We start from the raw sequence: 27,173 nt of genomic DNA, 5'->3' as shown, positions 1-27,173 counted from the left end.
GGGCCCAGGGGCCTCTGCACTGTGCTCTCCGCCTGGCTCCTGCTCCAGCTCGGCTCCACCACAAGGCGGGACTGTCCTGACCCTGCTCCGGGGAACAGGCAGCTGAGAGGAAGGCTCCTGGCTGCCTCTCCCTCCTCGCCGTACAGGGCCAGGAACAGTCCAGCCCAGTTCAGGTGTAGATCCCACACCCTGACGAGAGTGTGGCTCCCCTGCAGGGGATGGTGGGTGACCCTCCAACACCTGAGGGTCAGACAAGTGCCTGTCACACGGGAGTGCAAGGACCCCCTGGGGCAGGAGAGGAGGGGGATGGGGGGAGCCTGTGGCAGACCCCCAGGTTCTGTGTGGGAGGGGGTGGGGGCAGACAGCAGGAGGGTATCATGCCCAGTGCACACCCAGCAGGCAGGCTGGGCTGGGGAGAAGGCCAAGAGATTTCGTCCACTGCGTCCCTGCCCTTGGTTCTCCCTTCCCTGGCCCTCCACCTCTCCATTTTCCTGTCTGGATCTCACAAGCTTCATTTCCTGCCATCACTTCCTGGGCCGGTGGTTCCCTTCAGGGGAACTCTCGTGTGTGATATCCAGGAGCCCTCCCAGCTGCTTCCGTGCTTCCTTCCTCCAGTTCTCCTGATCTCCCCTCGCTGGCCATGCCCTGTGCCCAGACGCATGGCTTCCCCTTGTCTCTCCTACTCAGGGGGCAGCGTCACTTGTTTTGATTCCCTCCCTTTGGTTGCCTTCTCGCTGTGCTTTTGTTATCCCTCCTGTCTCTTAAGCCTCCCCTATGACCCCTTCCGTGGGTACCCTTCTCCCAGCCCTCACCCCAGGGCTGTCCTTAACCATATGCAAACTAGGCACCAGGAAATTTGGGGCAGCAAATTGCCGCAGATTTCCTGGTGCCCTATGCAGCTGCCTGCTGCTCCAGCGGCCAGCCCCATCCCCGGCTGGCTGAGTCGGCCAGGAAAGCTGCCTCCGCTCCCGCGCCGTGCTCACTCCACCCCTTCCCCATAGCCCCCACCCCTGCTCCGCTCCAGCCCCACCTGCACTCCACCCCTTCCCGGAGCTACATCCCAGGGGACTGCAGCAGGGGTCTGGCCTGCCGTGCACTCACCGGCCGCGGGAAGTGGAGCAACATGGCCCAACCCGCTCTGCTCCACCGGCTCGTACTGGGGGGTGGCTTCTCCTCTGCCCCCCAAGCCTGCTCCTACCCCCCCCACCCCACAGACCTTGGGCGCAGCCCCACCCCCTGTGGAGGCCTGGGGCCAGCCCCCCCTTTGGGGCAGGGGGATGCACACAGCACCACAATATTTAGGGACAGCCCTGTCTCAGCTGGCTCTCTCACAGTCTGTTCTTCCTCCCCCTCCCTCTCGTTGCTTCCCTTCCCCTTCTCACTCCATCCGTCTCTGCAGCCGAGTCGATGGCAGGGCTGCGCACGGCCTGCGGTTGTTTATACTTGTAAGGCGTCTGGGATGGCTGTTGTGTGTTGGTGTAAGTCATCGTACAGGTGCTGCCAGCTCAGGGTGTTTCAATCTCATTCTCCTCCCTATCCCATCTGCAGACGGAGGGGATTTAAGTTCATGCAAAATCGCCCATTTTGAAGCTGGCCACGTAACCGTGGAAACTCCAGCGAGAGTCCATGTCTTCCATGCTGTCCTGGAGAATCCCAGCTTCTCCCAGCTCGGCGTGCTTTGGAGAAAGATACGTTCGACCATAACATTTATTCCCGTCCATTCCCTTGTGCTGATCTACTGGGCACTCAGGGCTGCAGACATAACTCTCCACCTCTACCTGATACCCAATGACCACTCACTCAAGAAGGTAAAACAACAATCCTATTTCTACAGTGAGCCCAACACCAAGATTCCTGGGACACTGCACGACCATAGAATGAACCACATCAATACACCCAAACAGCCAAGCACACAGTGAAACGCCAGGCAGCACGGCATCGTTCAGAGAGGAGAGGGCAGAGGCCTACACGCTGACTGTCACTGAAATGCACCTCAGCCGCCAGGTTTTCCTGTGTTTTTAATAGTGGTGCGTGATGGGCTGGGGCACATACCCAGGGAGAGAGAGTTGAGCTCCCGAGGGATGCACAGCACTAGCTAACAGGAGGCATGTGGGTGGGACCCCAATGGATAGGGGGTCTCACAGCACAGATACCTCATCTGTCTTGGGAGGCTCAAGCAGGAGGCAAAAATGAAGAGAACTATATTGTTGGTGTGACCAAGCTTCACGGGGCACCATCTGCAGCAGTGGACAGGTAGGAATAGCTCAGGGCCAGGCTTGCCGTGGTGTGATATCCACACCACTCAGCAACATAGTGATTCCTGAAGCTAAAGGCCAGGTCCCCTCAGCACCCACTAAGAGGTGCTGTTCTCTCCAGCAGCCACATTCCCCACCCTGGGATATTCCATGTATAACTGAGCTTCCGAGCAGTGAAAAATCTTCTTTACAAAATGTCACCCTGGAGCACAGGAGAGTCCAGGTTAAAATGAAAACTGAGCGAGGGAATGAGGGGATTAGGTTGGCAGCTAGAACTCAACATTAGCTACAGTGGCTGCGACCACATGATCACTGCAAGAACCCCAGGAGCCACCCCACATTGTCTGTAGATCCTATAGCCTGTTATTACTATGAAAAACACACACATTAAAAGAACAGTGTTAAGGTTGCAAAGTCAATCTCCCGCTAATTGGAGAATGCCAGAATTAAGATTGGTTTCAGAGTAGCAGCCATGTTAGTCTGTATTTGCAAAAAGAAAAGGAGGACTTGTGGCACCTTAGAGACTAAAATTTATTTGAGTATAAGCTTTCGTGAGCTACAGCTCACTTCATCGGATGCATTCAGTGTGTATTCCTGTTTGTGTCTTTTTGTAACTTAAGGTTTTGCCTAGAGGAATTCTCTACGTTTTGAATCTGATTACCCTGTAAGGTATTTACCATCCTGATTTTACAGAGGTGATTGGTTTTTTTTCCTCAATTAAAATTCTTTTTAAGAACCTGATTGCATAGGTGAACACAGACCCAAACCCTTGGATCTTAAGAACAATGAAAAAGCAAATTGGTGAGGATTTTTATCAAGCGTTCCCCAGGAAAGGGGGTGTAGGGTTTGGGGGGGGGAGATGTTTCCAAGCATGCTTTTTCCCTGTTTATATAATCTGTTAGATGCTTGGTAGTGGCAGCAATAAAGGCCAAGGGGAAAAGGTAAAATAGTTTGTACCTTGGGGAATTTTTAACCTAAGCTGGTAAAAATAAGCTTAGGGGGTTTTTCATGCAGGTCCCCACATCTGTACCCTAGAGTTCAGAGTGGGGAAGGAACCTTGACATGGTAGCTATAGCTCACGAAAGCTTATGCTCAAATAAATTTGTTAGTCTCTAAGGTGCCACAAGTACTCCTTTTCTTTTTGCAAATTAAGATTGCAGTTTGCAACCTTCTCTCTGCTCCCTTGTCTGTATGTATTGAGAGAGTCTTTCCTTACTTGATCACATCTATTCTTGAGCAGAAGTGTTCCCGGGGTTCTTTCAACCCAAAGCTCTTGGTAACTTTTACTCTGTGCGAGGTGCTGTCAGGAAATAAATCAGGGGAGGCACAGCTGTCTGACTGATAGACGGCTGGCACAAACAGGACAACACAAGAGTGCTTTCACTTAAAGCTAAACTTTAGTCTCAAGCACTTATACACATGTCCGCAAGAGGTTAGTAAAATTACCAAAGCTGAGTGTGGCTCTTGTGTTTCCCAGTGGCCGCTGTGCCACTCGGAAACACAAGATGCATCCAAAGAGAGACACTCCAGTCCTGAAGAGTCCCCCTACCTCAAACTTTTTCCCCCTTATTTATACATTAGTAATAGAATGACATGTCCCTTAAAGAAAACTTGTTAAGCAAGCAGTGCCAATGGGCAAGCTCCTTCTGATTGATTAACCAGGTATGGGTTTTTCCAGAGTTTGCAGCCTTGAGGCCCCAATAGACATTCCTGGGGCACATCCTGCTCTTAGATGCATGTATCAGCAACTTCAACACAATTCTTATCAGTGGGGTCAAGCTGCCCTCTGTGGCACCCAAAAAACCCCTTCCCCTCCTGCCTTGGTTAAGCTAAGCCTGACGACTTGGCTGCTTTTAGTAAAAAGCCATAGTAGTTTCAGGCACTTTACTGGTTTACCAAAGGCTCCCTGTACAGTTTCCCCTCCTTAAAGGTCACCTTTTCCACAAGGGGGCCTTTACATGATCGCTGTCACCCCCTTTCTGGATGCACCTGAGTTGAGATCCAACAAAAGCTCAAGGCTCTCAGCCGAGACCGAGCAAACTTACTTAGCACACCAGCATAGCAATTGACAAGCTATCGCCTTAGCCTCCTTTCCCAGTTGAGGGAGGGGTGGCAAGTTTGGCATGTTCCTTACCCGGGGGTACAAGTGCCGGTGGCAGTAACCACTGACTCATCTGTTGGGGGACTTGCAATTGCCGGATTTTGCACCATATCCAGCATGTCATTAGGCTGGTAACAAAAACCACTACTACTTGGCACCCCAAGATTACTTGTTGCAGTGGGGGAGGTTTAGATTGGATATTAGGAAAAACTTTTTCACTAAGAGGGTGGTGAAACACTGGAATGCGTTACCTAGGGAGGTGGTAGAATCTCCTTCCTTAGAGGTTTTTAAGGTCAGGCTTGACAAAGCCCTGGCTGGGATGATTTAACTGGGAATTGGTCCTGCTTTGAGCAGGGGGTTGGACTAGATGACCTTCTGGGGTCCCTTCCAACCCTGATATTCTATGATTCTATGATGGGGTGTAAGGCTGAATTCAGGATGCCTGTGCCAGTGGGGGACCATCCCAACACCACTTCCCACCAGTGGTGACAGGTCCTGGCCAATTCTTGCAAATACACAATCAGCTTCCACCTGAGTTGATTTCTTTTCACTTTCAACTTCAGCTTCCAAAACAGTGATCTGAAGAAGAAAACAATCTACTGTGGCTCCTTTTAGAGCCCTAATAGGATTTTAGTTAAGTAGCATGTTTTGTTTGCATTTCTTTGCACATGTCCTGGGAAAAATACACATTCCTTTCATAGTTTAACTTCTATAACATTAGCCATATCAATTTTTACTGAATGTGTAACAGTTTCTTTTGTGCTCACACAGTTTCCATGAACCTTTATCAAAGTGACAGTCTGATTACTCAGAGCCACCTTAAGGCTCAGTTTCTAATGTTGCTTCCTTTTTTTAGTGCACCTCACCCCTGCCCTTGCTCCAGAGGGGCACTTCCCCCACCCTTTCTTATACTACAGCTCTTATCTGCTATTTTGTTACCAAAAAAAGGATCCAGAATTTCTCCCCATTCTCCTGGGTTTGACTGCCCTGCTGCAGCCAGGACTTTGGTCTTTTAAAAAAAATATTGACCTGTATAAAGCATTGAGGTACCTTAAGGGTTAAATGCTAAATACCAAAGCCAAACACTAGTCATCTTTGTTTGGCAAAAAGTGTTTCTCAGTTTTGCAACTTTGAATGAAAGATTCAGATGGCTTTTTAGTGGTGTTATTTAAAACCAAACCAAACAACGATTTGTCTTAAACCCACAAAACAGAGTGTCACAAGCCAGGAGCACCGGCCTTGGTCCCAAACACTCCACAGACTTACACAGTATATCTATACACACAAGCATACTCTCCTTCACATCCCTTACACTGCTTTAATGTTTACACAGCTGTACATAGATTACATTGGTATATATTTGGGGTCAGGTAAGTTCCAATAGAAACCCCTTATATTCTTTTGGCAAATTTGACTAAATTGTTCAGTCAAATGATTCAAAGCAGACTGTCTTTTTGCTAGGCTTTTGGAAAACATTCTTTTGGAAAAGGGCCCATTTTTCCTTCAGAATGGCTGCAAAGAAACCAATAATTCTTTTTCTATAAGACTTTGTTTCAGAGTAGCAGCTGTGTTAGTCTGTATTTGCAAAAAGAAAAGGAGTACTTGTGGCACCTTAGAGACTAACAAATTTGAGCATAAGCTTTTGTGAGCTACAGCTCACTTCATCAGATGCATTCCGATGCATTCTGTTAACATTTGTACAAGGTTCAACTGCTTAATTCCCTCCAGCCTCTGCAGAGTTAATTTCTCACTCTGTTGCCTGCCTGCTTGTCTGGGCCTGATCCTGCTTTCCTGCCTGAACCGCCCCTTCCCATGGGCACAGGCTTTGTTCTTATTGTTTTTATTCTTATCTTTGTTACTTATGCAGCAACATAAAGCTATTCTGATATGAGCAGCTTTTCATTACTGTGTCCTTTAGGCCACCTCTACCTCTCACTCTTCCTTGGTCTCTCAGCATTCCTTCTTGGGATCTACCTGCTCTCATCTTGTCCTACTCACAGTCTGGGGGAGCAGATCCTTCTGTCCTCTACCCTCTAGACAAAATAGGGGTCTTAGGCTCCTGGCCATCAGTACCTTGTAGACCCCTTTGTGCAAGGTTTCTGCACGTTTTCTCCTCAGAGAGGGAAGAACGGGTTGAATCTTTCCAAACATACAGCAGATCTCTCAGTTAAACAAGCTCTATTTGGAATGAAAGAGGAACATTTTAAAATAAATATAAATCATTTTTTCTCATATCCAAATGAGAGCTGAAATTTTAGAAAAGTGTTTTTCCTGTTCCGTTGCAGAAAAGGAGGAAGACAAGGAAAGTTCTGACATGATCCAGCTGACAGATTAGCCTTCTGTCCATGTCTTGCCCCAGAGAACCTAGGCTATAGCTGACCTCCTTGGTCTGGCCCAGCAGTCTTTCAGCACCCACCCTCTTGTGTGGGACCATCCCCATGCTTTTCAGAGTGTCACTCTTCAGTAGAGCAAACGGCCTTTTACCCAAGGAGAGACTCAGTTTCCTATTTCACAGTCCTCCTTTGTCTCTAGAGAGATCCTGCTGGCTCCTCTCCAAACCCAGCCCATCCAGCTCGGAGGGGTACTGGGCTAGGCCACTGGTGATGGTTGGGGCTATTGTCTGAGTGTTTTAATGGCCACTTTGCTGCACCTTGATGGGTTTGTCCTGTGGCCTTTAAGGCCTGGCTGTCTCCTTCCCGCTCCCCCGAGAGCTTTCACAAAAAACATATCTACCCCTCTTCTGTTTGGGTTACAGTAAGAAAATCATTCCAAGAATTAAATTGAGCAGAGTCTGTCCCTCCTACATCTAAAGTGTAACCCCTGGATGCTCTGTGGGGATACCCCACCTTGTAGAGGGCCGGGCTTTCTTGTCCTAGGGAATCCCAAGATAACCTGGTATCAATGCTACACGCCTGTGTTACCTTCTGTCACAGCTCTGATTGGGCTGCCCCTTCCAGTCACCCCCTGCTCTGCTGTGAGGGAATCCAAGCCTCTCTCCCTGAATCCCAGGGTGTTTTAAGCCTCCAGAGCCTGAACAGAGTCCAGCCACTGCCCCAGTCTTGGGGTCCGTAGGCATGCTGCTGCCATGCAGATCTGCCATCTAACGCTCCCTTCTCAGAACTGGATCCTGCTCTCCAGCTGCCTCGCCCCTGGCCTCAGTGTAGACCCTTCAGACTCCCTTGTACTTAAACACACCCTCTTCCCAGAACTCCACCCCAAGGCGGGAAGCTTCTGGTTTACACTTTCTCTCTCTCTCAGCAGCATACAGGCAGTTGTGAAGCAAACACACAGACACTTGGACAAGCACCTAACAATTGCTGTTTTATACCCAACAGATAAAGCACAAAGTACAAATCACTTAGACACACCAACTATCCTACCCACAATGCCCCTCCCTAGCTCACCCTTCCCTTAGAAGTCTTGGGGGACACCTGGGCTCAGGACGGAAGGCAGGTAGGGTGTCTCCCGCCTCATCAGAGTTCTCCATGTTGGGTGGCTGCTCCCTCTCCTCGAGCTAGTGAGGAACCAAAGACCCAGGAAGATCAGCTCCTCCCTGTGTATAAATTTTAGTCACCTCTGTCAGGTGACATCCTGCCAGCCTTAACACATGCACAGAGGATCCTCCACCTGGATTTCTGAATTACAGCAGTATGGTGGCCTTAAAGGGCCACAGCATCATCAATGGAAATGCCCCAAAGGTCAGGGAAAACCACCCCCATGTTGTCTCCTGTCTGTGTTTGGGTGAGGGGCTATTGGGAGCCAGACCTGCCCAAACCTCAGACCTTTAGGTCCCCTCCAGATGCCCTGCAACTTCTCAGGTCTTTCAGTCATGTAGCCCCAGGAGCTATGGGGTGTTGGAATCAAGGAAGTGATATTGAATAGAGGGGTAATAGAGTTATGGGTCCTCTCTGGACAGGCTGCTGAGACAATGGTCCTGGAATTACGGGCCCCACAATTGTCTAGATTCATTTAAAGCAGGGGAGGTGCATTTTCCTGATTTAAATATATTGTTTGTCATTTTGTTCCCAAATGGCAGACAGAACCCTGGATTTCTGGGGGCCAGGGGGCTGTCAGCTGAGAGAAGTCTCTCAAGCTTGGAGAAACCTTAGTGCAATTGGTGTATTTCTGTGCAGTGTTATTTTGAAGCATTTCCCCTAATCCCAGAGAAAAATAATGTTAAAATGCAATAAACGCTGAGAGCACATGTTAGCAATTTAAGGTAAAATACCTTACAGAGATGTTGCAATTATCTGCAAACAGGCCTTATAAACATGGAAATTCAGAGTCAAGGTGGAACTTTAAAGGAATCCAGATGTGTTAAACTCTGGAAATGCAGCCTGACAGCCTTAACTCTGCCCTGCAGGAACACTCTGCAACCACCACCTAGATATTAAGGCATTTTACTGTTTGCAGCCACAGCTTAAATTTAATTGATGTTTTAGACACGAGACCTTTCTTCTTTCCCGCCTCACTATCACTGCAAGCTCCCTCAGGAGCCCAGACAGCAGGGGCACTGGCTCTCTACAGGGCACTGCAGCTGCTGCACTGCGAACGCCCTTGGGGTATTGGGATCACAAAGGTAATTAAAGAGAATTACTCTGGGCCTGGCGTGGCTGAGTGCAGCCAGGGTCCGAATCACAGGAACTGGGGGGGCAGCGGGTACAGGCAGCCAGGCTCCTGCAGCCACCCCTCCCCCAGGGCCCCCCACTGTCTCCCTGTCAGTGGCCCTGAGAACTCAGCCTCCCAGCTGCACAGGGTGGAGAAGCGGTCCCTCAGGTGGGGGAAAGGAGAGACAGGAGCAAATTCTCCAATTCGGGAGAGGAGCAAAAGGGGAAAAGGTCCCTTCCCCTGAACTGTCTGAACTTGTGTTTAGCTGTGACCCCCTCAGTACCTTTCCCAGACCTGAATCTGTGATCTCGAAAGCTTGTCTCTCACACCAACGGGAGTTGGTCCAATACAAGAGATTAACATCGTCCCCACCCCCGTCACTCCAATATCCTTCAACCCTCACATTGCTACAACAACACTGGACATTGCCCTCGGGCCAGTGATGAGTGTAGCCAGACAGCCAGCCCCCCCCCCCCCCCCCTCTCAGACCAGCATTGCTGGAAACACAGGAGGAAGCCGGAACAGGGCACTTAACATATATTCCAGCACAGCCTTTGAAGCTGTGAAAGCACAGGTGTGCTGCTACAATGTGCCTCTGGGAACAGATACGACGATTAAGCTCACAGCAGGCAGAGGCCCTGTGACAGACATGGCTCTTAGCCCCTACTAAATAGCGTGATGCACACACACCAACATCCTAGGTGGGAAAATATTTACCCTGATAAAAGAAATGTCCAGTAGTCGAAACTTATTGTTTCTCTCCTTTGCAAGTGTAAACTACTCTTGCGAAAGCTGGCGTCACCCCGACAGACCAGCCTCAATTTGGCATAAGAAAGGAGAAAGAGAATAAAGGAGTAGAGAGGTATAAGTAGGGGACCTACAGCACCATGATTTTTGAGTGCTTTTCACTATCTATCTGCTGGTCAGATAAGTGACAGCCTCCCAAGGCTTCTGCAGCTAAGAGGGTCCCTACGCCTTGTCCCTTATTCGTCTTTCTGCGGAATTGAGTGACCGATCCTGGCTTGGCACCGCTGGAATCGAGAGATGCAAGGAGGGTAAGAAGCACCCACACCTGATCTCCTATCTTTAGTGTACACATATTTTGAAACAGAGCTCTATACTTTGTTTTCTTTCTTTGGGATTGTGGCTTCAGTTTTGTAACGTACGTGTGTGTGTGTGTGTGTGTGTGTGTGTGTGTGTGTGTAACATCTCTACATTTAAATAAGTAGGCACTAGCAATTTTGTAACCACATGATTAGAATGTAGCTTAATAAATTTTGGTAACCATTTGTGCATAAGCCTGACTTGTTTTCTCTGGTTTACTGTAAAGCAGCCAACACAATTAAAGAACCTCAGCCGTTTTGGCTCTAAAGCCTGGCCATTAGGTGAGAGTACTAAGAGCCTAGCGTTGAGTTGTGCCGCCTCCACGGGGCAAACTCTTGGGGCACCTGTCAGTCAATCCTGGCTGCCCGCTGCGAAGGAGCTCTGAGCTCTAGCAGTTAAAGTCACGGGTGTGGAGAGGCTCTTAGTGCTGCCATTGGGGCACCTGTCAGTCAGTATTGACTGCCCGCTGCAAAGGAGCTCTGAGCTCTAGCAGTTAAAGTCACGGGTGGTTAGGACCTTGGGGCATCCGTCAGCCTAGCCCGGGCTGCCCGCCGCGAAGGGACAGTGCGTCCTAGCGGTTAAAGTCACGGATGGTATAAATGGGCATAGCTGGCACCTCACCAAACATCCTTGGCCGTCGGCTAACAATGAGACAACGGTGGAAGGAGGGAGGGGAACTGAGAACAAAGGTAAGACCTGGGGGAGATGAAGGGGGAAGAACATTGGAGGAGGGGAGGACCAGAATGGCGGGGGGGGGGGAAGAGGAAGGAAATTACTTCTCACCCTCTGCAGGCCAGAGGAGAGGAGCAGGAGAGAGCAGGGAGAGGAGAGAGAACCCGACAACCTCTAGGAAGCAGGAGAGAGGAGCAGAGGCAAGACATAAGGGAGGGTTAACATGAGAAGTGGGGGAAATGAAGAGGGGCCTACATGGGGCAGATTACAAAAACGGGGGCTACGCAACACAGGAGAAAATGCCAGCAGTCCCCGGGTTTTGTTTGAAGCCACAATCCCCCTGGGAGCCCTACACAGCGCAGCCGCAGAAACACCCGCCAAGCTCCGAGGCCTGGGCTCCTGGCCAGCTGAGAGTTTCAGTTTCTCCGGAAGCAGCCGAGAGCTGAGCTGGGGCCTGGCAGGAAAGGTCGGCCAGCCGACGGCTTGCTTCAGACAGAGTCCCTGGGAGTTGGAGCTCTGCTGGGGGCAGAGAAGATCCCTAAATCCAGAGAAAGAAGGGGGGGCTCAGAGGAATCCACTCTCCGGGTCTGTGCATCTCCATAACGCAGGGCTCAGACATTATGGAGCACAGACCCACTCAGAGCTCTGCAGCCGCGGGCGGGGCACACGGCACAATCTTTATTAAAGAGTTAACTGGCACAAAGAGTGCCCTGGATGTGTGTTGGGATGACACCGTGGCGGATCTGAAGAGGAAGCTGATTGAACATGGTATTTTTGATGGCACTGTTGACCAGATTAGACTGATATTCGGAGGCAGACAGCTGGAAGATGCCAGGAGTCTGCAGCACCAAGGGGTGACCAATCACGGCACTATCGATCTGCTGCTACGCTGTAAGTGCTGGGCGATGATGGGAAAAGAGTGCAGGAGATGGGACTGGATGGGATGATGTAGCAAAGTGAAGACTCACCCATGCGGCGCCTCCTGCTGGTTATCCTAGGAATTAGCTCAATTCCAGCTCAGAGCACCCTCTGCTGGCCAGTGATTCAACTGCCTCAGGCCCCAGTTTCCCTCCCAGACCCCAGTGCCCCTTACCCTGGAGTTCTGCCCTCCTCAGTACCCTCCCAGGGGAACCCCCAACCCTCAATCCCCACCTTGCCTCAGTGGCTACTGCCAGTCATTATCTAGCCCCCACTCACTGGGGCAGACTGCAGTCTGTAAAAGGTTTCAGAGTAACAGCCGTGTTAGTCTGTATTCGCAAAAAGAAAAGGAGTACTTGTGGCACCTTAGAGACTAACCAATTTATTTGAGCATGAGCTTTCGTGAGCTACAGCTCACTTCATCGGATGCATGCCGTGGAAACTGCAGCAGACTTTATATACACACAGAGAATATGAAACAATACCTCCTCCCACCCCACTGTCCTGCTGGTAATAGCTTATCTAAAGTGATCATCAGGTGGGCCATTTCCAGCAGGACAGTGGGGTGGGAGTAGGTATTGTTTCATATTCTCTGTGTATATATAAAGCCTGCTGCAGTTTCCACGATATGCATCTGAGGAAGTGAGCTGTAGCTCACGAAAGCTCATGCTCAGATAAATTGGTTAGTCTCTAAGGTGCCACAAGTACTCCTAGTCTGTAAAAGGCCACTCATCATTGGCAAGGGGGCCGGGGGAGGGAGTGTCAGACCAGCTGCCTCCTCCTAACCCCTGGCTATAGCCTCTGCAACCCCAGTACCTGTTTGGCCTTTAGCAAGGCCTGCAGCCTGGGGATTTGCCAGGCTGGAGCTCCCCAGATGCGATGCGATGCGATGCCCTGCCCCTAGTCAGCCTAGTCCTTCTCCTGTCAAGGCTGGAGAGAGGACTCTTCCAGCCCTTTTATAGGGCTAGCTGTGGCCTGATTGGGGCACGGCCCCAGCTGTGGCTGCTTTCCCAATCAGCGTACCCTTTCTTCTTCTTTTTCAGGAGTGGGCTAACTGGCCCGCTACAGGTGGCCAGGAGAGTGGGTGATTGGGGGCTGGGGGGGTGTGACCGGTTAGATCACAGAAACCCCCTTGGGACTGCCACCTAATGTGCTGAGACTACCTCTGAGCCCGCTTTCCCTGGCAGCTTGGGACTTCAGTACCCTGTCTTGTTGAGCCAGACACACTAGCCTGCTGCAAACACAGACCCAGGTCTGAACCACGTCCCTCAAAAGCTGCAGACTTAACTGAAAATGGCTTAAGAAGTGCTCCTGTCTCCAACACCCAGATACCCAGTTCCCAATGGGATCCAAACCCCAAATAAATCTGTTTTACTCTGTATAAAGTAGGATTTAAGACAAAATGGAGGGGTTTCCAGGGCCTTTTATAGTCTCTCTCGTGCAACATCACAGCGACAAGGTGGAGTCTGTAGCCACCTGGGCAAGTCACATGTCTATGAATGATTCTGCTTTTTGCAAGCCGACGCCATTTTTTACATGTTAGTTTGAAATCCCAGGAAATCTCAGATGTGGATTGACGTCCAAAGTCCATTGTTAGTTAAAGACTCCCAATTACTTTAATAATCGCTTCACACTATGTTGACAAAATCTGCGTTATGTGCTTCCTACAGCAAACACTTTAAATACAAGCATAGAGCCAATGCTCATAACTTCAGATATAAAAACAATACGTGCATACAAAAGGATGGATATATTCAGTAGATCAGAACCTTTGCAAAGATATGTCACATGGCATATCTAGCATAAACATATTCCAGTTATGTCATGTTTACACTCATAAGCATATTTATATAAAGCATTATGGGGTGCAGTGTCACAGGGGGAAGCTGGGTGATGTTGTCCTTATGAGGGGCTGGTGACGGCCTTTACAAAGAGGACGGATCAGCTGAACCGAAAGAAAGCATAACCAGGATTGCTGAATGAAGAGCCAATGGATTATACTGCCTGGGGTATAAGGAGACGGTGGGATTGAATAGACACTCGAGTTCTACCAAGGGAAGGGCGGGGTTTGTTCTCTAGTAGGAGGAGCTTAGATACTGTTTTCACATCTAACAGGCAGCAGCCCACCCCATAGTCTTTCTATCCAGTAAGAGACCAGCAAATCTGCAGGGTAATAATTTTACGGGTCTCACCCTGCTGTCCCAGCAGGCTAGAAATAGCAGAGCCCCAGCACCATTCAGTGGAGGAGAGGGGGACAGCCATCTGGGACATAATATGACAGCAAAAGGCTTCTGTCTAAAGGGGCTGAGAGCAGGACTGGGACAGTGGGGAAAAGGTGGGAGGGGGATACTTCTCCTCAGGGGGCTGAGGGTCCTTATCTCACTCTCTGATGTTTGTTTTGCAGTGCGCGGTGGTGGTGGTTTTCCAGGTAAGAAGAGCCGCTGTATTTTTCCACTTGAAAGGTTTTCCCTTTAAAACAGCTGCTTGGGCAGAGAGCAACAGGCTGGATCCTGGGTCTGCAGGGACAGATTGAGGAAGCCTGGCTGTGTTCTAATCTAGAGTCAAGAAATGGGCTCTCTTCCCCACTCTGCCAGTGATTGCAGTATGGCCTTCGGTGTGTAACTGCGTCTCACCTCTACGTGCTTCCCCATCTATCAAATGGAGACAGCATCCTAGACCAAGCCCTGAGGGTGACGTTAGTGCAGCAGAAAGGCAATACAATGTTAAGCTGTGGGAGGGCAGAGGAGTTATGGGGTGGGATCGGGGATGGCGCTGGCGTTACCAACAGAAACGCTGGGTGCTAGGGTGCAAACTGCTCTCTGGGTGTCCAGTCTGTGTTGGGTTATTTCCCAGAACATGATCTCAAGTGATCGTAGTTTCCCTGTCATTCCAGTCCACGACTTTCCTGCTGGAACTGCACAATGCAGAGAGGAAGCCCAGCCACATTCGTCATCTCCAGACAAAGCAGAACTTGAGGAACAAACACGTAAGGGGCCTCAAGAAATTATAATTGGGCGATGCAGAAATAAAACCTCCAGAGAAAACAATGAAATGCTAGCAAGAGAATATGACAGGAGCTCCAGAGCAGCCTCCTGTGATTGCAGTACCAGGCTCTCCCAGTAGAAGGTGCTGCAGAAGCTTTGGCTGTGAGGGAGCCCTCAGGTACTCCAGTCCCAGCCTCTCCCAGACAGAAGGGTGGTAGAAACACTGGCTGTGGGGAGCCCTCTCCTACTTCCAGGGTTCATTGCGAGGTGAGGGTAGACTGTGATATTCTACCATCCTCCACCCACAACCAAGAGCACCAGAATCTTTGTAGAAGTGGGGGGGGGGCAACAGGTGCTGGAACTGGGTGGTATCGGGGGACATGTCCCCCCACTTTTTAACATGGCATAGTTTGGGGAAAAGTGGGCGGTATTGCCCAGCCAAACTACAAGCCCATGTTAAAAAGGGGGGCGTGACCTTCTCACTTTTAAAAGGAGGGGGCCATGACCCCTCACTTTCCAGCGCTGCTTCCCACAACCAAAACCCACCCAGCTGTGAGACTAAAATGGTCTTCCAGTCGCATAGTTTGTGCAGCTCTTCCTTGTATGCTTGTCCCTCTCCTCTCCTGAGCTGTGAAACGGTTATTGGTGTCAACCCTTTAAATTGTCATCTTGAGAGCTTCACCGTTTGCCCCCCTTCCTGTGAATGTGAACATGGAACTCCTGCCCCTCTCAGAGCTGTTGTTTCAGGCTGTGGGCAGACTCAGGCAGACATCACGGTGTCGGGTTCACCTGGGCCATGTTTTGAAGTTGATCTTTGTAACCACGGGGGCTAGAGGCTTGATTTTCTAATTTAAATGAAAAGTTTGATTCTGAAGCACAAGATTCCACCACAAGGGAAGGGACTGGGGCATTGACCCGGAGCATCCCAGCCCAAATCCGACTCCAGCCTCTCCCAGCAGAACGAGCTCATGGGGAGTGGGGCAGGCGCACTGGTTGTGAGGGAGCCCTGAGTGCCTGCAACCCCAGTCTGCCCTAACAGACACCCCACTCTGCATGTAAAACCTGTTCTAAGAAAATTCTGCCAGCTCAGGGTGGGGAGCCCTGTGCTCTGCTGAGCTCCAGCGCCCAGAGTGTGAACGCCACGGCCTTATACTGGCTCTAGAAACACAAATATCACCCGACAGACAGAGTTTTCAATATGTGATGTTATCTGTGTTCCCTCTCTAGGACAAGCAAGAAGAGCAGTGGCTTCGTTTCGATACTCTGTCGTGTTAAAGGGAAAATGCAACAGGTGTTTCAGAGTGGTAAGGGGCTGTTTTCTCACAGTCAAAGACATGTCAGTTAGTTTAACAGTTCCCACTGCGGGACACAAAGGAAATGTGACAATAATAGAGGTCAGGAGAACAGGAATTGCCAACCTGGATCAGACCTGAGTGATCCTGTCTCTGAGCATGGCCACTGCCAGGTGCTCCTGAGGAAGGAGGAAGAACCCCACAGGAGGCAGTTGTGGGGTAATCTGCCCCCACATTAGGACGCATCCTGGTCCCTAACAGTGAGAGATTGGTCTAAGCCCTGAAGCACAAGGTTTAATATCCCTGCCAATATTTTTATTCGAAAGACACGGTGGGGGAGGTAATATCTTTTATTGGACCAGCTTCTGCTGGTGAGAGAGACAAGCTATCAAGCTACGCACAGAGCTCTTCTTCAGGTCTGGGCAAAGAACTCAGAGCAGGGTAACAGTTAAAAAGAAGAAAAGGAGTACTTGTGGCACCTTAGAGACTAACCAATTTATTTGAGCATGAGCTTTCGTGAGCTACAGCTCACTTCATCAGATGCATACTGTGGAAACTGCAGCAGACTTTATATATACACAGAGAATATGAACCAATACCTCCTCCCACCCCACTGTCCTGCTGGTAATAGCTTATCTAAAGTGATCATCAGGTGGGCCATTTCCAACACAAATCCAGGTTTTCTCACCCTCCACCCCCCCACACAAATTCACTCTCCTGCTGGTGATAGCCCATCCAAAGTGACAACTCTCTACACAATGTGCAGGATAATCAAGGTGGGCCATTTCCAGCACAAATCCAGGTTTTCTCACCTCCCCACCCCCATACACACACAAACTCACTCTCCTGCTGGTAATAGCTCATCCAAACTGACCACTCTCCAAGTTTAAATCCAAGTTAACCAGAACATCTGGGGGGGGGGGTAGGAAAAAACAAGGGCAATAGGCTACCTTGCATAATGACTTAGCCATTATTAAGGATCTACAACCTATCCTAAAGGATGACCCAACACTCTCACAAATCTTGGGAGACAGGCCAGTCCTTGCCTACAGACAGCCCCGCAACCTGAAGCAAATACTCACCAACAACCACATACCACACAACAGAACCACTAACCCAGGAACTTATCCTTGCAACAAAGCCCGTTGCCAACTGTGCCCACATATCTATTCAGGGGACACCATCACAGGGCCTAATAACATCAGCCACACTATCAGAGGCTCGTTCACCTGCACATCCACCAATGTGATATATGCCATCATGTGCCAGCAATGCCCCTCTGCCATTTACATTGGTCAAACTGGACAGTCTCTACGTAAAAGAATAAATGGACACAAATCAGATGTCAAGAATTATAACATTCATAAACCAGTCGGAGAACACTTCAATCTCTCTGGTCACGCAATCACAGACATGAAGGTCGCTATCTTAAAACAAAAAAACTTCAAATCCAGACTCCAGTGAGAAACTGCTGAATTGGAATTCATTTGCAAATTGGATACTATTAATTTAGGCTTAAATAGAGACTTGGAGTGGCTAAGTCATTATGCAAGGTAGCCTATTTCCCCTTGTTTTTTCCTACCCCCGCCCAGATGTTCTGGTTTAACTTGGATTTAAACTTGGAGAGTGGTCAGTTTGGATGAGCTATTACCAGCAGGAGAGTGAGTTTGTGTGTGTGGTTTTTGGGAGGGGGGTGAGGGGGTGAGAGAACCTGGATTTGTGCAGGAAATGGCCCAACTTGATTATCATGCACATTGTGTAGAGAGTTGTCACTTTGGATGGGCTATCACCAGCAGGAGAGTGAATTTGTGTGGGGGGGGTGGAGGGTGAGAAAACCTGGATTTGTGCTGGAAATGGCCCAACTTGATGATCACTTTAGATAAGCTATTACCAGCAGGACAGTGGGGTGGGAGGAGGTATTGTTTCATATTCTCTGTGTATATATAAAGTCTGCTGCAGTTTCCACGGTATGCATCCGATGAAGTGAGCAAGCTCATGCTCAAATAAATTGGTTAGTCTCTAAGGTGCCACAAGTCCTCCTTTTCTTTTTGCGAATACAGACTAACACGGCTGTTACTCTGAAACCAGTTAAAAAGAAGGTGGAACAGATTGTTGAGCCATAAGTATTTAGCACCTATTGTAAGGGATCCTTCAAGGTGGAGTGGCCTGTTAACACCTCTGCAGTGATTGGATAAAAGTGGGGGTTTTAGTGGGTTACAGATTGTTGTAATGAGCCATAAATCCAGTGTCTGTTCAGTCCATGATTTTTAGTGTCCAGCAGAGTTATGAATTTAAGCTCCCAGGCTCATCTTTTGAAAGTGTTGTGCAGGTTTCCTTTGAGGACGAGGACGGATAGATCAGATATCGAGTGATCCCACAGGTGAGAGGATCTTTTTGTCTTTTATCGTTTCCCTGTGTAAGTTCTCTCCAGAGTGCAGTGATTGTCTAGTGTCACCCACAGAGTTGTTGTTGGGGCATTTAGTGCACTGGATGAGGTACCCCACATGTTGGATCCTACACATGCCAATCATATGGATCTTGAAAGGTGTGTTGTGTGGGTTGTTGATCATTGAAGCAGTGGAGATGGCTGCAGGTTTTGCAGCTGTTGTTCTGGCAGGGTCTGTTGCCACTTTGAGTTGGCGTGTCCTGGTCTGTGGGGAACTTGCTTCTGAGGATGAGCCTGGAGAAGTGGGGGGGTGGTTTGAAGGTTAGAAGTAGGGGTTCCGGAAAGATTTCTTTCAGGATGGGGTCCCCATCAAGTATGAGTTGTCGTTATTTGATGATACCCCGCATGGTTTTCAGTGTGGGGTCATAGGCAGGGCCATCCCTAGCCATTTGGTTGCCCTACGCAGCCCCCCTGCGGGGGGGACTGTGTGTGGCCCTAAGCCCTCACCCCAGGGTCTGGGAGGCAGGAGCTGTGGGGGGCACTTTTGGGGGTCCCACAGGCCCAGAGTGGCCTGGGAGATTAGTTCATCCAAACTTCGCTCCGCTTCCCTCACCCTGGCCCCAGCCGTGTCGCTCAGGGGAGGGGGACTGGGGGAAGGGATCCCCCACATACACTCACCGGGTTGCTCCGCCTCAACACACAAACACCCCCCGAGCGACACGGCTGGGGCATCGTCGCTCCACTTCCCGCCGCCGGTGAGTGCGGGGGGCGTCCTTTCCCCAACCTCCCCGCACTCACCGGCGGCGGGAAGCAGAGCGCCATAGCTGGGAGCTGGCAGAGGGGAGCGAGCTGGGGCCAGGTTGCACCACTTCCCGTCGCTGCCAGAGAGTGTGGGGTCACTGGGGGAAGAGGTGAAATGGGGGCGGGCTGGGGGCAGAGGATGGGGGAAGGGAAAAAGGTGGGGCGGAGGGAGTTGTCCGGGCCCGCCCCGCCAGGGATGGCCCTGCCCTTTGCAGTGGGCACAGCCCGCAGGGGGTCGGCCGGGGGATAGGGCTGGTCGCCAGGGCTGGTGCTGCCGTGTATGCAGCATGCATCTACCTAGGGCACCATGAAATTTGGGGCAATTTGGTACCCCAAATTTCTTGGTGCCCTACGCAGCTGCGTATGCTGCGTATGCCTAAGGACGGCCCTGGATAGGTGACAGCTGGGGGGGGTATGCAGTTGGAGGAGGTTTTATTGCTGTGTTGAAGCAGGTTCTCTTGGGGTATTTGGGTGGGTATTTGGGTCCATTCCATGATGTGATCTACTTCTCTGGTGGAATGTGCTTCTTTGGTGAAGGTGCTTTTGAGTGTATTAAGGTGTATATCCCAGACTTTCTCCTCGGCTCATATTCTGTGGTATCTGAATGCCTGCTGTAGATAACACATATCTTGGTGTGTTGCAGCTGATTACCGGATCTATGAAGGTAGGTGCAGTGATCCGGGGGTATACAGTTGTCTGTAGGGTTCCATTGCTGAAGCTGATCGTGATGTCCAGGAAGATGATGCTGGTGTGGAGCTGTTCCAGAGAGAGTTTAATGGAGGGGTGGTGGTTGCTGAAATTGTGGTGGAAATCTATTAGGGAGTTTAAGTTGTCTGCCCAGAGGATGAAAATATCATTGATGTGTCTCAGGTCTGTCGTTGGTTCGGTGATGCCTTTGTCCAGAAATGCATGAAGAGATTGGCATATTGGGGAGCCATCCTCACACCATGGCTGTTCCCATGGTTTGTACAGTGTTTGCTGTGGAATGTAAAATTGTTCTGGGGGAGGATGAAATGGATGAATCTGGTGATGTGTTTGGGGTGGATCTCTGAGGGCTGTCCATTGTCATGTAGAAATTTGAGGCAGGCAGCTAGGCTGTCATTCCAAGGGATGTTGGTTTATAGGGAAGTGACTTCCATGGTGGCAAGGCTGCTGTTCTGAGGGAGACTGTTAATGTTGCTGAGTTTGTGGAGGAAGTCGGTTGTGTCCTGGAGGAAGCTGGCTCTTTGTGTGGTGAATGGTTTGAGGTTGGCTCCTCTGAGTCCTGATATTTTTTCACAGAATCATAGAATATCAGGGTTGGAAGAGACCTCAGGAGGTCATCTAGTCCAATCCCCTGCTCAAAGCAGGACCAATCCCCAACTAAATCATCCCAGCCAGGGCTTTGTCAAGCCGGGCCTTAAAAACCTCTAAGGATAGCGATTCCACCATCTCCCTAGGTAACCCATTCCAGTGCTTCACCACCCTCCTGGTGAAATAGTGTTTCCTAATATCCAACCTAGACCTCCCCCATTGCAACTTGAGACCATTACTCCTCGTTCTGTCATCTGCCACCACTGAGAACAGCCAAGCTCCATCCTCTTTGGAACCCCCCTTCAGGTAGTTGAAGGCTGCTATCAAACCCCCCCTCACTCTTCTCTTCTGCAGACTAAACAAGCCCAGTTCCCTCAGCCTCTCCTCGTAAGTCATGTGCCCCAGCCCCCCGAAGAGTAAGAGTGCCGTGGCCAGATATGATGGGTCTGCCTGGGTTCCCTTGTTTGCAGGGGCAGCGGGTTTGTATAATTTTTGGTGGTGCCCAGAACGGGTCCAAGTTCCACCCCTCCACCCCCAACACCTGCCTTGTAAGCCGATATATATTTTTTAAAATAATGTAAAAATGGACTGGAAACAGTAAGTGTTTAATAGGTTCCCTATATTGCACAATGTGGAGTTGTGGGGGGGTGAGGGCTCTGGCTGGTGGTGAGGGCTCTGGGGTGGGGCTCAGGGCTAGGGCAGAGGGTTGGGGTGTGGGGGGATGAGGGCTCTGGGGTGGGGCTGGGGATGAGCGGTTTGGGAGAGGCTCAGGGCTAGGGCAGAGGGTTGGGGTGCAGAGGTGAGGGTTGCAGGGGGGCCAGGGATGAGGGGTTCAGGAGGGGGCTCAGGGCTAGGGCAGAGGGTTGAAGTGTGGGGGGGATGAGGGCGCTGGCTGGGGGTGAGCGATTTGTGGTGTGGGAGAGGCTCAGGCTAGGGCAGAGGGTTGGGGTGCAGGGAAGTGAGGGCTCTGGCTGGGGGTGCAGGCTGTGGGGTGGGGCTGGGGATGAGGGTTTTGGGATGTGGGAGGGGCTCAGGGCTAGGGCAGAGGGTTGGAGTGCAGGCGTGAGGGTTGCGGGGTGGGTCCAAGGATGAGGAGTTTGGGATGCAGGCAGGCTGTCCCGGGGCTGGGGCCAGAGTGGAGGACTCCCCCCAGCCCTCTCCCCACCAGCAGCAGCGAGCTCCGGGGGAAGAAGCTTTTGACACGGTCTCCCACAGTATTCTTGTCAGCAAGTTAAGGAAGTATGGGCTGGATGAATGCACTATACGGTGGGTAGAAAGCTGGCTAGATTGTCGGGCTCAACGGGTAGTGATCAATGGCTCCATGTCTAGTTGGCAGCCGGTATCAAGTGGAGTGCCCCAAGGGTCGGTCCTGGGGCCGGTTTTGTTCAATATCTTCATAAATGATCTGGAGGATGGTGTGGATTGCACTCTCAGCAAATTTGCGGATGATACTAAACTGGGAGGAGTGGTAGATACGCTGGAGGGGAGGGATAGGATACAGAAGGACCTAGACAAATTGGAGGATTGGGCCAAAAGAAATCTGATGAGGTTCAATAAGGATAAGTGCAGGGTCCTGCACTTAGGACGGAAGAACCCAATGCACAGCTACAGACTAGGGACCGAACGGCTAGGCAGCAGTTCTGTGGAAAAGGACCTAGGGGCTATAGTGGACGAGAAGCTGGATATGAGTCAGCAGTGTGCCCTTGTTGCTAAGAAGGCCAATGGCATTTTGGGATGTATAAGTAGGGGCATAGCGAGCAGATTGAGGGACGTGATCGTTCCCCTCTATTCGACATTGGTGAGGCCTCATAGAATCATAGACTATCAGGGTTGGAAGGGACCTCCGGAGGTCATCTAGTCCAACCCCCTGCTCAAAGCAGGACCAATCCCCAACTAAAACATCCCAGCCAGGGCTTTGTCAAGCCTGACCTTAAAAACTTCTAAGGAAGGAGATTCCACCACCTCCCTAGGTAACACATTCCAGTGTTTTACCACCCTCCTAGTGAAAAAGTTTTTCCTAATATCCAACCTAAACCTCCCCCACTGCAACTTGAGACCATTACTCCTCGTTATGTTATCCACTACCACTGAGATCTGTATAGATCCATCCTCTTTGGAACCCCCTTTCAGGTACTTGAAAGCAGCTATCAAATCCCCCCCGCAGTCTTCTCTTCCGTAGATTAAACAATCCCACTTCCCTCAGCCTCTCCTCATAACTCATGTGCTCCAGTCCCCTAAGCATTTTTGTTGCCCTCCGCTGGACGTTTTCCTATTTTTCCACATCCTTCTTCTAGTGTGGGGCCCAAAATTGGACACAGTACTCCAGATGAGGCCTCACCAATGTCGAATAGAGGGAAACAATCACATCCCTCGATCTGCTGGCAATGCCCCTACTTATACATCCCAAAATGCCGTTGGCCTTCTTGGCAACAACGGCACACTGTTGACTGATATCCACCTTCTCGTCCACTGTAACCCCTCGGTCCTTTTCTGCAGAACTGCTGCCTGGCCATTCGGTCCCCAGCCTGTAGCAGTGCATGGGATTCTTCCGTCCTAAGTGCAGGACTCTGCACTTGTCCTTGTTGAACCTCATCAGATTTCTTTTGGCCCGATCCTCTAATTTGTCTAGGTCCCTCTGTATCCTATCCCTACCCTCCAGTGTATCTACTTCTCCTCCCAGTTTAGTGTCATCTGCAGACTTCCTGAGGGTGCAATCAACACCATCCTTCAGATCATTAATGAAGATATTGAACAAAACCGGCCCGAGGACTGACCCTTGGGGCACTCCACTTGATACTGGCTGCCAACTAGACATGGAGCCATTGATCACTACCGTTTGAGCCCAACAATCTAACCAGCTTTCTATCCACCTTATCGTCCATTCATCCAGCCCATACTTCTTGAACTTATTGGCAAGAATACTGTGGGAGACCATGTCAAAAGCTTTGCTAAAGTCAAGGAACAACACATCCACCGCTTTTCCCTCATCCACAGAGCCAGTTATCTCATCATAGAAGGCAATTAGATCATCTGGAGTACTGTGTCCAGTTTTGGGCCCCACACTACAAGAAGGATGTGGATAAATTGGAGAGAGTCCAGCGAAGGGCAACAAAAATGATTAGGGGACTGGAACACATGACTTATGAGGAGAGGCTGAGGGAGCTGGGATTGTTTAGCCTGCAGAAGAGAAGAATGAGGGGGGATTTGATAGCTGCTTTCAACTACCTGAAAGGGGGTTCCAAAGAGGATGGCTCTAGACTGTTCTCAATGGTAGCAGATGACAGAACGAGGAGTAATGGTCTCAAGTTGCAGTGGGGGAGGTTTAGATTGGATATTAGGAAAAACTTTTTCACTAAGAGGGTGGTGAAACACTGGAATGCGTTACCTAGGGAGGTGGTAGAATCTCCTTCCTTAGTGGTTTTTAAGGTCAGGCTTGACAAAGCCCTGGCTGGGATGATTTAACTGGGAATTGGTCCTGCTTTGAGCAGGGGGTTGGACTAGATGACCTTCTGGGGTCCCTTCCAACCCTGATATTCTATGATTCTAAGAGCCCCCCCTCCCTCCAGCAGGACACTCAACCCGCACCACTGTCACTGCAAGTGCTCCATGGGCCCCTCTCAGGTCCCGGGGGTTACACTTCCCCGGAGCAAGAAACCCTCATTCAAAAACAAGCGTGACAAGAGTTCAGAGGGAAAACTGACAATCAACAAACCTTTCCCCACCCTGAACTCCGGAGAGAGTTGGGGGCAGGGAGAGACGTCACGCTGCACCCCGGGAAAAGCCCTGAAAGGAGCCGCTCATGTGCGGGAGGTGCAGCGAGGAGTCTGGCTGGCCATGGGGCAGCAGGACGCCACATTGCACCCAGGGAGACAGAGGGGAAAGCAGGTGGCTCAGTGGGGTTGGAAGGGGGGGAGGAGAAGCGGTGAAGTTGTTTGCAGCCTGTTTCTCCCTGCCCCGAAGTGGAGATGGGGAGGAGAAAGCGTGGGGTGGGGGGTGTCAGAGTGCCCTGGCTATAGCCACACACAAGGGAAACTAGCAAAAGAAAAGAAAAGCGGAGGAGACGAAGGGACAGAAAAGGCCCAGAGCAGCTGAGCAGCCACCTGGGGCTCCCTGAGCTGCTGCAGTCACTCACAGAATCCTGGAATCTCAGGGTTGGAAGGGACCTCAGGAGGTTGTCTAGTCCCACCCCCTGCTCAAAGCAAGACCAAGGCTCCTCTGAACCTCCACCCAACCTCCACAGCCTGCCTCTGGAGCCACTCCCTTTTGTAGCTGGCCGTGGCAGTGGCCAGCGAGGGAGCGCAGTGACAGGGCAGCTGCCCGCTGCCCAGGGCGCAGGCAGGGACGCTCCGGGACAGGTGCACGGGGCAGGAGGTGGGGCTGGGGGAGGTTCTGAGGGTGACAGGCGGGGCTGAGGGAGAGACCCGGCCCCGAACATTGGTGGACCCGGGCCCCCAGGCCCTGAATATTGCTGGAGCACGGGCACCACGGACCCATATAACTCGCTGCCCCTGCTTGTTTGTGTATCTTGGGAAGCTTGTAGAAGGTCCTGGGGTGGGTTCTTGGGGGATAAGTTTGTAGAGTTTCTCTTCAAGTTGTTAGGAGAAGAGTTTGATTATATCTTCAAATTCCTGGATAAATTTTGGTGTGGGGTCTTCTTTATGGTGTCGGAGAGTTGTTGGCTGGCCTCCTTAACTAGTCATTTTGGTTAGAGTACAGACAATTCAGCTCCAGTGAGGGGTAGTCTTGATAAAATGATGATGATTGAGTGATGAAATGATAAAAGACAAAAACACCACATGACCTGTGGGCAAACACTTTTCACAAAGCGAATGTTCCATAGCTGACCTCTCAGTCCTCATCCTCAAAGGAAACCTGCACGACCCTTTCAAAAGAGGAACCTGGGAGCTTAAATTGAGTACTTTGAAACAAGCTAAAAATCATGGACCGAACAGAGACACTGGCTTTATGGCTCATTACAACAATTTGTAACCCATTAACCCCCCTCTTTTGTCCTATGACTGCATAGGTGTTGACGGGTCACTCTACCTGGAATGGTCCCTTACAATATGTGCTAAGTACTTATGCTAAACAATCTGTTCCACTTTCTTTTTAGCTGTTATCTCTGAGTTCTTGTCCCAGACGTGAAGAAGAGTTGTGTAGCTTGAAACTTGTCTTTCTCACCAACAGAAGTTGGTCCAATAAAAGATATTACCTCTCCCACCTTCTCTCTCTAATATCCTGGGACCGACAGAGCAGACAAGATTTTCGTTAGGTTTCAGAGGAGCAGCCATGTTAGTCTGTATTCGCAAAAAGAAAAGGAGGACTTATGGCACCTTAGAGACTAACCAATGTATTTGAGCATAAGCTTTTGTGAGCTGCAGCTCACTTCATCGGATGCATAAAGTGGAAAATACAGTGAGGAGATTTATATACACACAGACCATGAAAAAATGGGTGTTTATCATACACACTTAAGATGAGCTATTACCAGCAGGAGAGTGGGGTGGGGGGAGAGAAAACCTTTTGAAGTGATAATCAAGGTGGGCCATTTCCAGCACATTTCCAGGAGTTAACAAGAACATCTGAGGAACAGTGGGGGTGGGGGAGGAATAAACACGGGGAAATAGTTTTACTTTGTATAATGACTCAACCACTTCCAGTCTCTATTCAAGCCTAAGTTAATTGTATCCAATTTGCAAATTAATTCCAATTCAGCAGTCTCTCCTTGGAGTCTGTTTTTGAAGTTTTTTTGGTTTTGTTGTCATTCATTATGACAGCTCTGGATATTCTTGATAGCCATATAAATGTGCACTCCATATTTGAATCCCGTTAAGTTTTTGTTCTCAGTGACTTCCTGTTCCAGGGAGTTTCACAAGCTAACCACTCATTGTGTGAAAAAGTCTTTCCTTTTATCAGCCTTGAATTTGCTACATTTTAAACTTCATTGAATCATAGAATATCAGGGTTGGAAGGGACCTCAGGAGGTCATCTAATCCAACCCCCTGCTCAAAGCAGGACCGATCCCCGACTAAATCATCCCAGCCAGGGCTTTGTCAAGCCTGACCTTAAAAACTTCTAGGGAAGGAGATTCCACCACCTCCCTAGGTAACACATTCCAGTGTTTCACCACCCTCGTCGTGAAAATGTTTTTCCTAATATCCAACCTAAACCTCCCCCACTGCAACTTGAGACCATTACTCCTTGTTCTGTCATCTGCTACCACTGAGAACAGTCTAGAGCCATCCTCTTTGGAACCCCGTTTCAGATAGTTAAAAGCAGCTATCAAATCCCCCCTCATTCTTCTCTTCTGAAGACTAAACATCCCCAGTTCCCTCAGCCTCTCCTCATAAGTCATGTGTTCCAGTCCCCTAATCATTTTTGTTGCCCTCCGCTGGACTCTTTCCAATTTTTCCACATCCTTCTTGTAGTGTGGGGCCCAAAACTGGACACAGTACTCCAGATGAGGCCTCACCAACGTCGAATAGACGGGAACAATCACGTCCCTCGATCTGCTGGCCATGCCCCTACTTATACATCCCAAAATGCCATTGGCCTTCTTGGCAACAAGGGCACACTGTTGACTCATATCCAACTTCTCGTCCACTGTAACCCCTAGGTCCTTTTCTGCAGAACTGCTGCCTAGCCATTCGGTCCCTAGTCTGTAGCGGTGCATTGGATTCTTCCGTCCTAAGTGCAGGACTCTGCACTTGGCCTTGTTGAACCTCATCAGATTTCTTTTGGCCCAATCCTCCAATTTGT

General features: G+C 50.1%; 1 protein-coding gene across 5 annotated transcripts in view; it reads left to right on the top strand.

Moving 5' to 3' along the window:
• Window positions 1-11,169: 11,169 nt before the first annotated feature.
• The window catches only part of LOC140898477 (caspase recruitment domain-containing protein 8-like), a 50,766-nt gene continuing 34,762 nt past the window's right edge, over window positions 11,170-27,173 (top strand). For 4 of the 5 annotated variants that reach the window (XM_073312251.1, XM_073312253.1, XM_073312249.1 and 1 more), the window contains exons 1-4: window positions 11,170-11,631; window positions 14,063-14,086; window positions 14,552-14,644; window positions 15,870-15,946. In XM_073312251.1, the coding sequence (XP_073168352.1) occupies window positions 11,361-11,631; window positions 14,063-14,086; window positions 14,552-14,644; window positions 15,870-15,946 (465 nt within the window). In that variant the 5' untranslated portion in view covers window positions 11,170-11,360. The remainder of the gene's footprint in view (window positions 11,632-14,062; window positions 14,087-14,551; window positions 14,645-15,869; window positions 15,947-27,173) is intronic. The other variant, XM_073312252.1, reaches the window with a different exon arrangement.

This window comes from Lepidochelys kempii, chromosome 15, assembly GCF_965140265.1.
Source record: "Lepidochelys kempii isolate rLepKem1 chromosome 15, rLepKem1.hap2, whole genome shotgun sequence".
Taxonomy (NCBI): domain Eukaryota; kingdom Metazoa; phylum Chordata; order Testudines; family Cheloniidae; genus Lepidochelys; species Lepidochelys kempii.
This window is presented reverse-complemented; position numbering and strand designations above follow the sequence as displayed.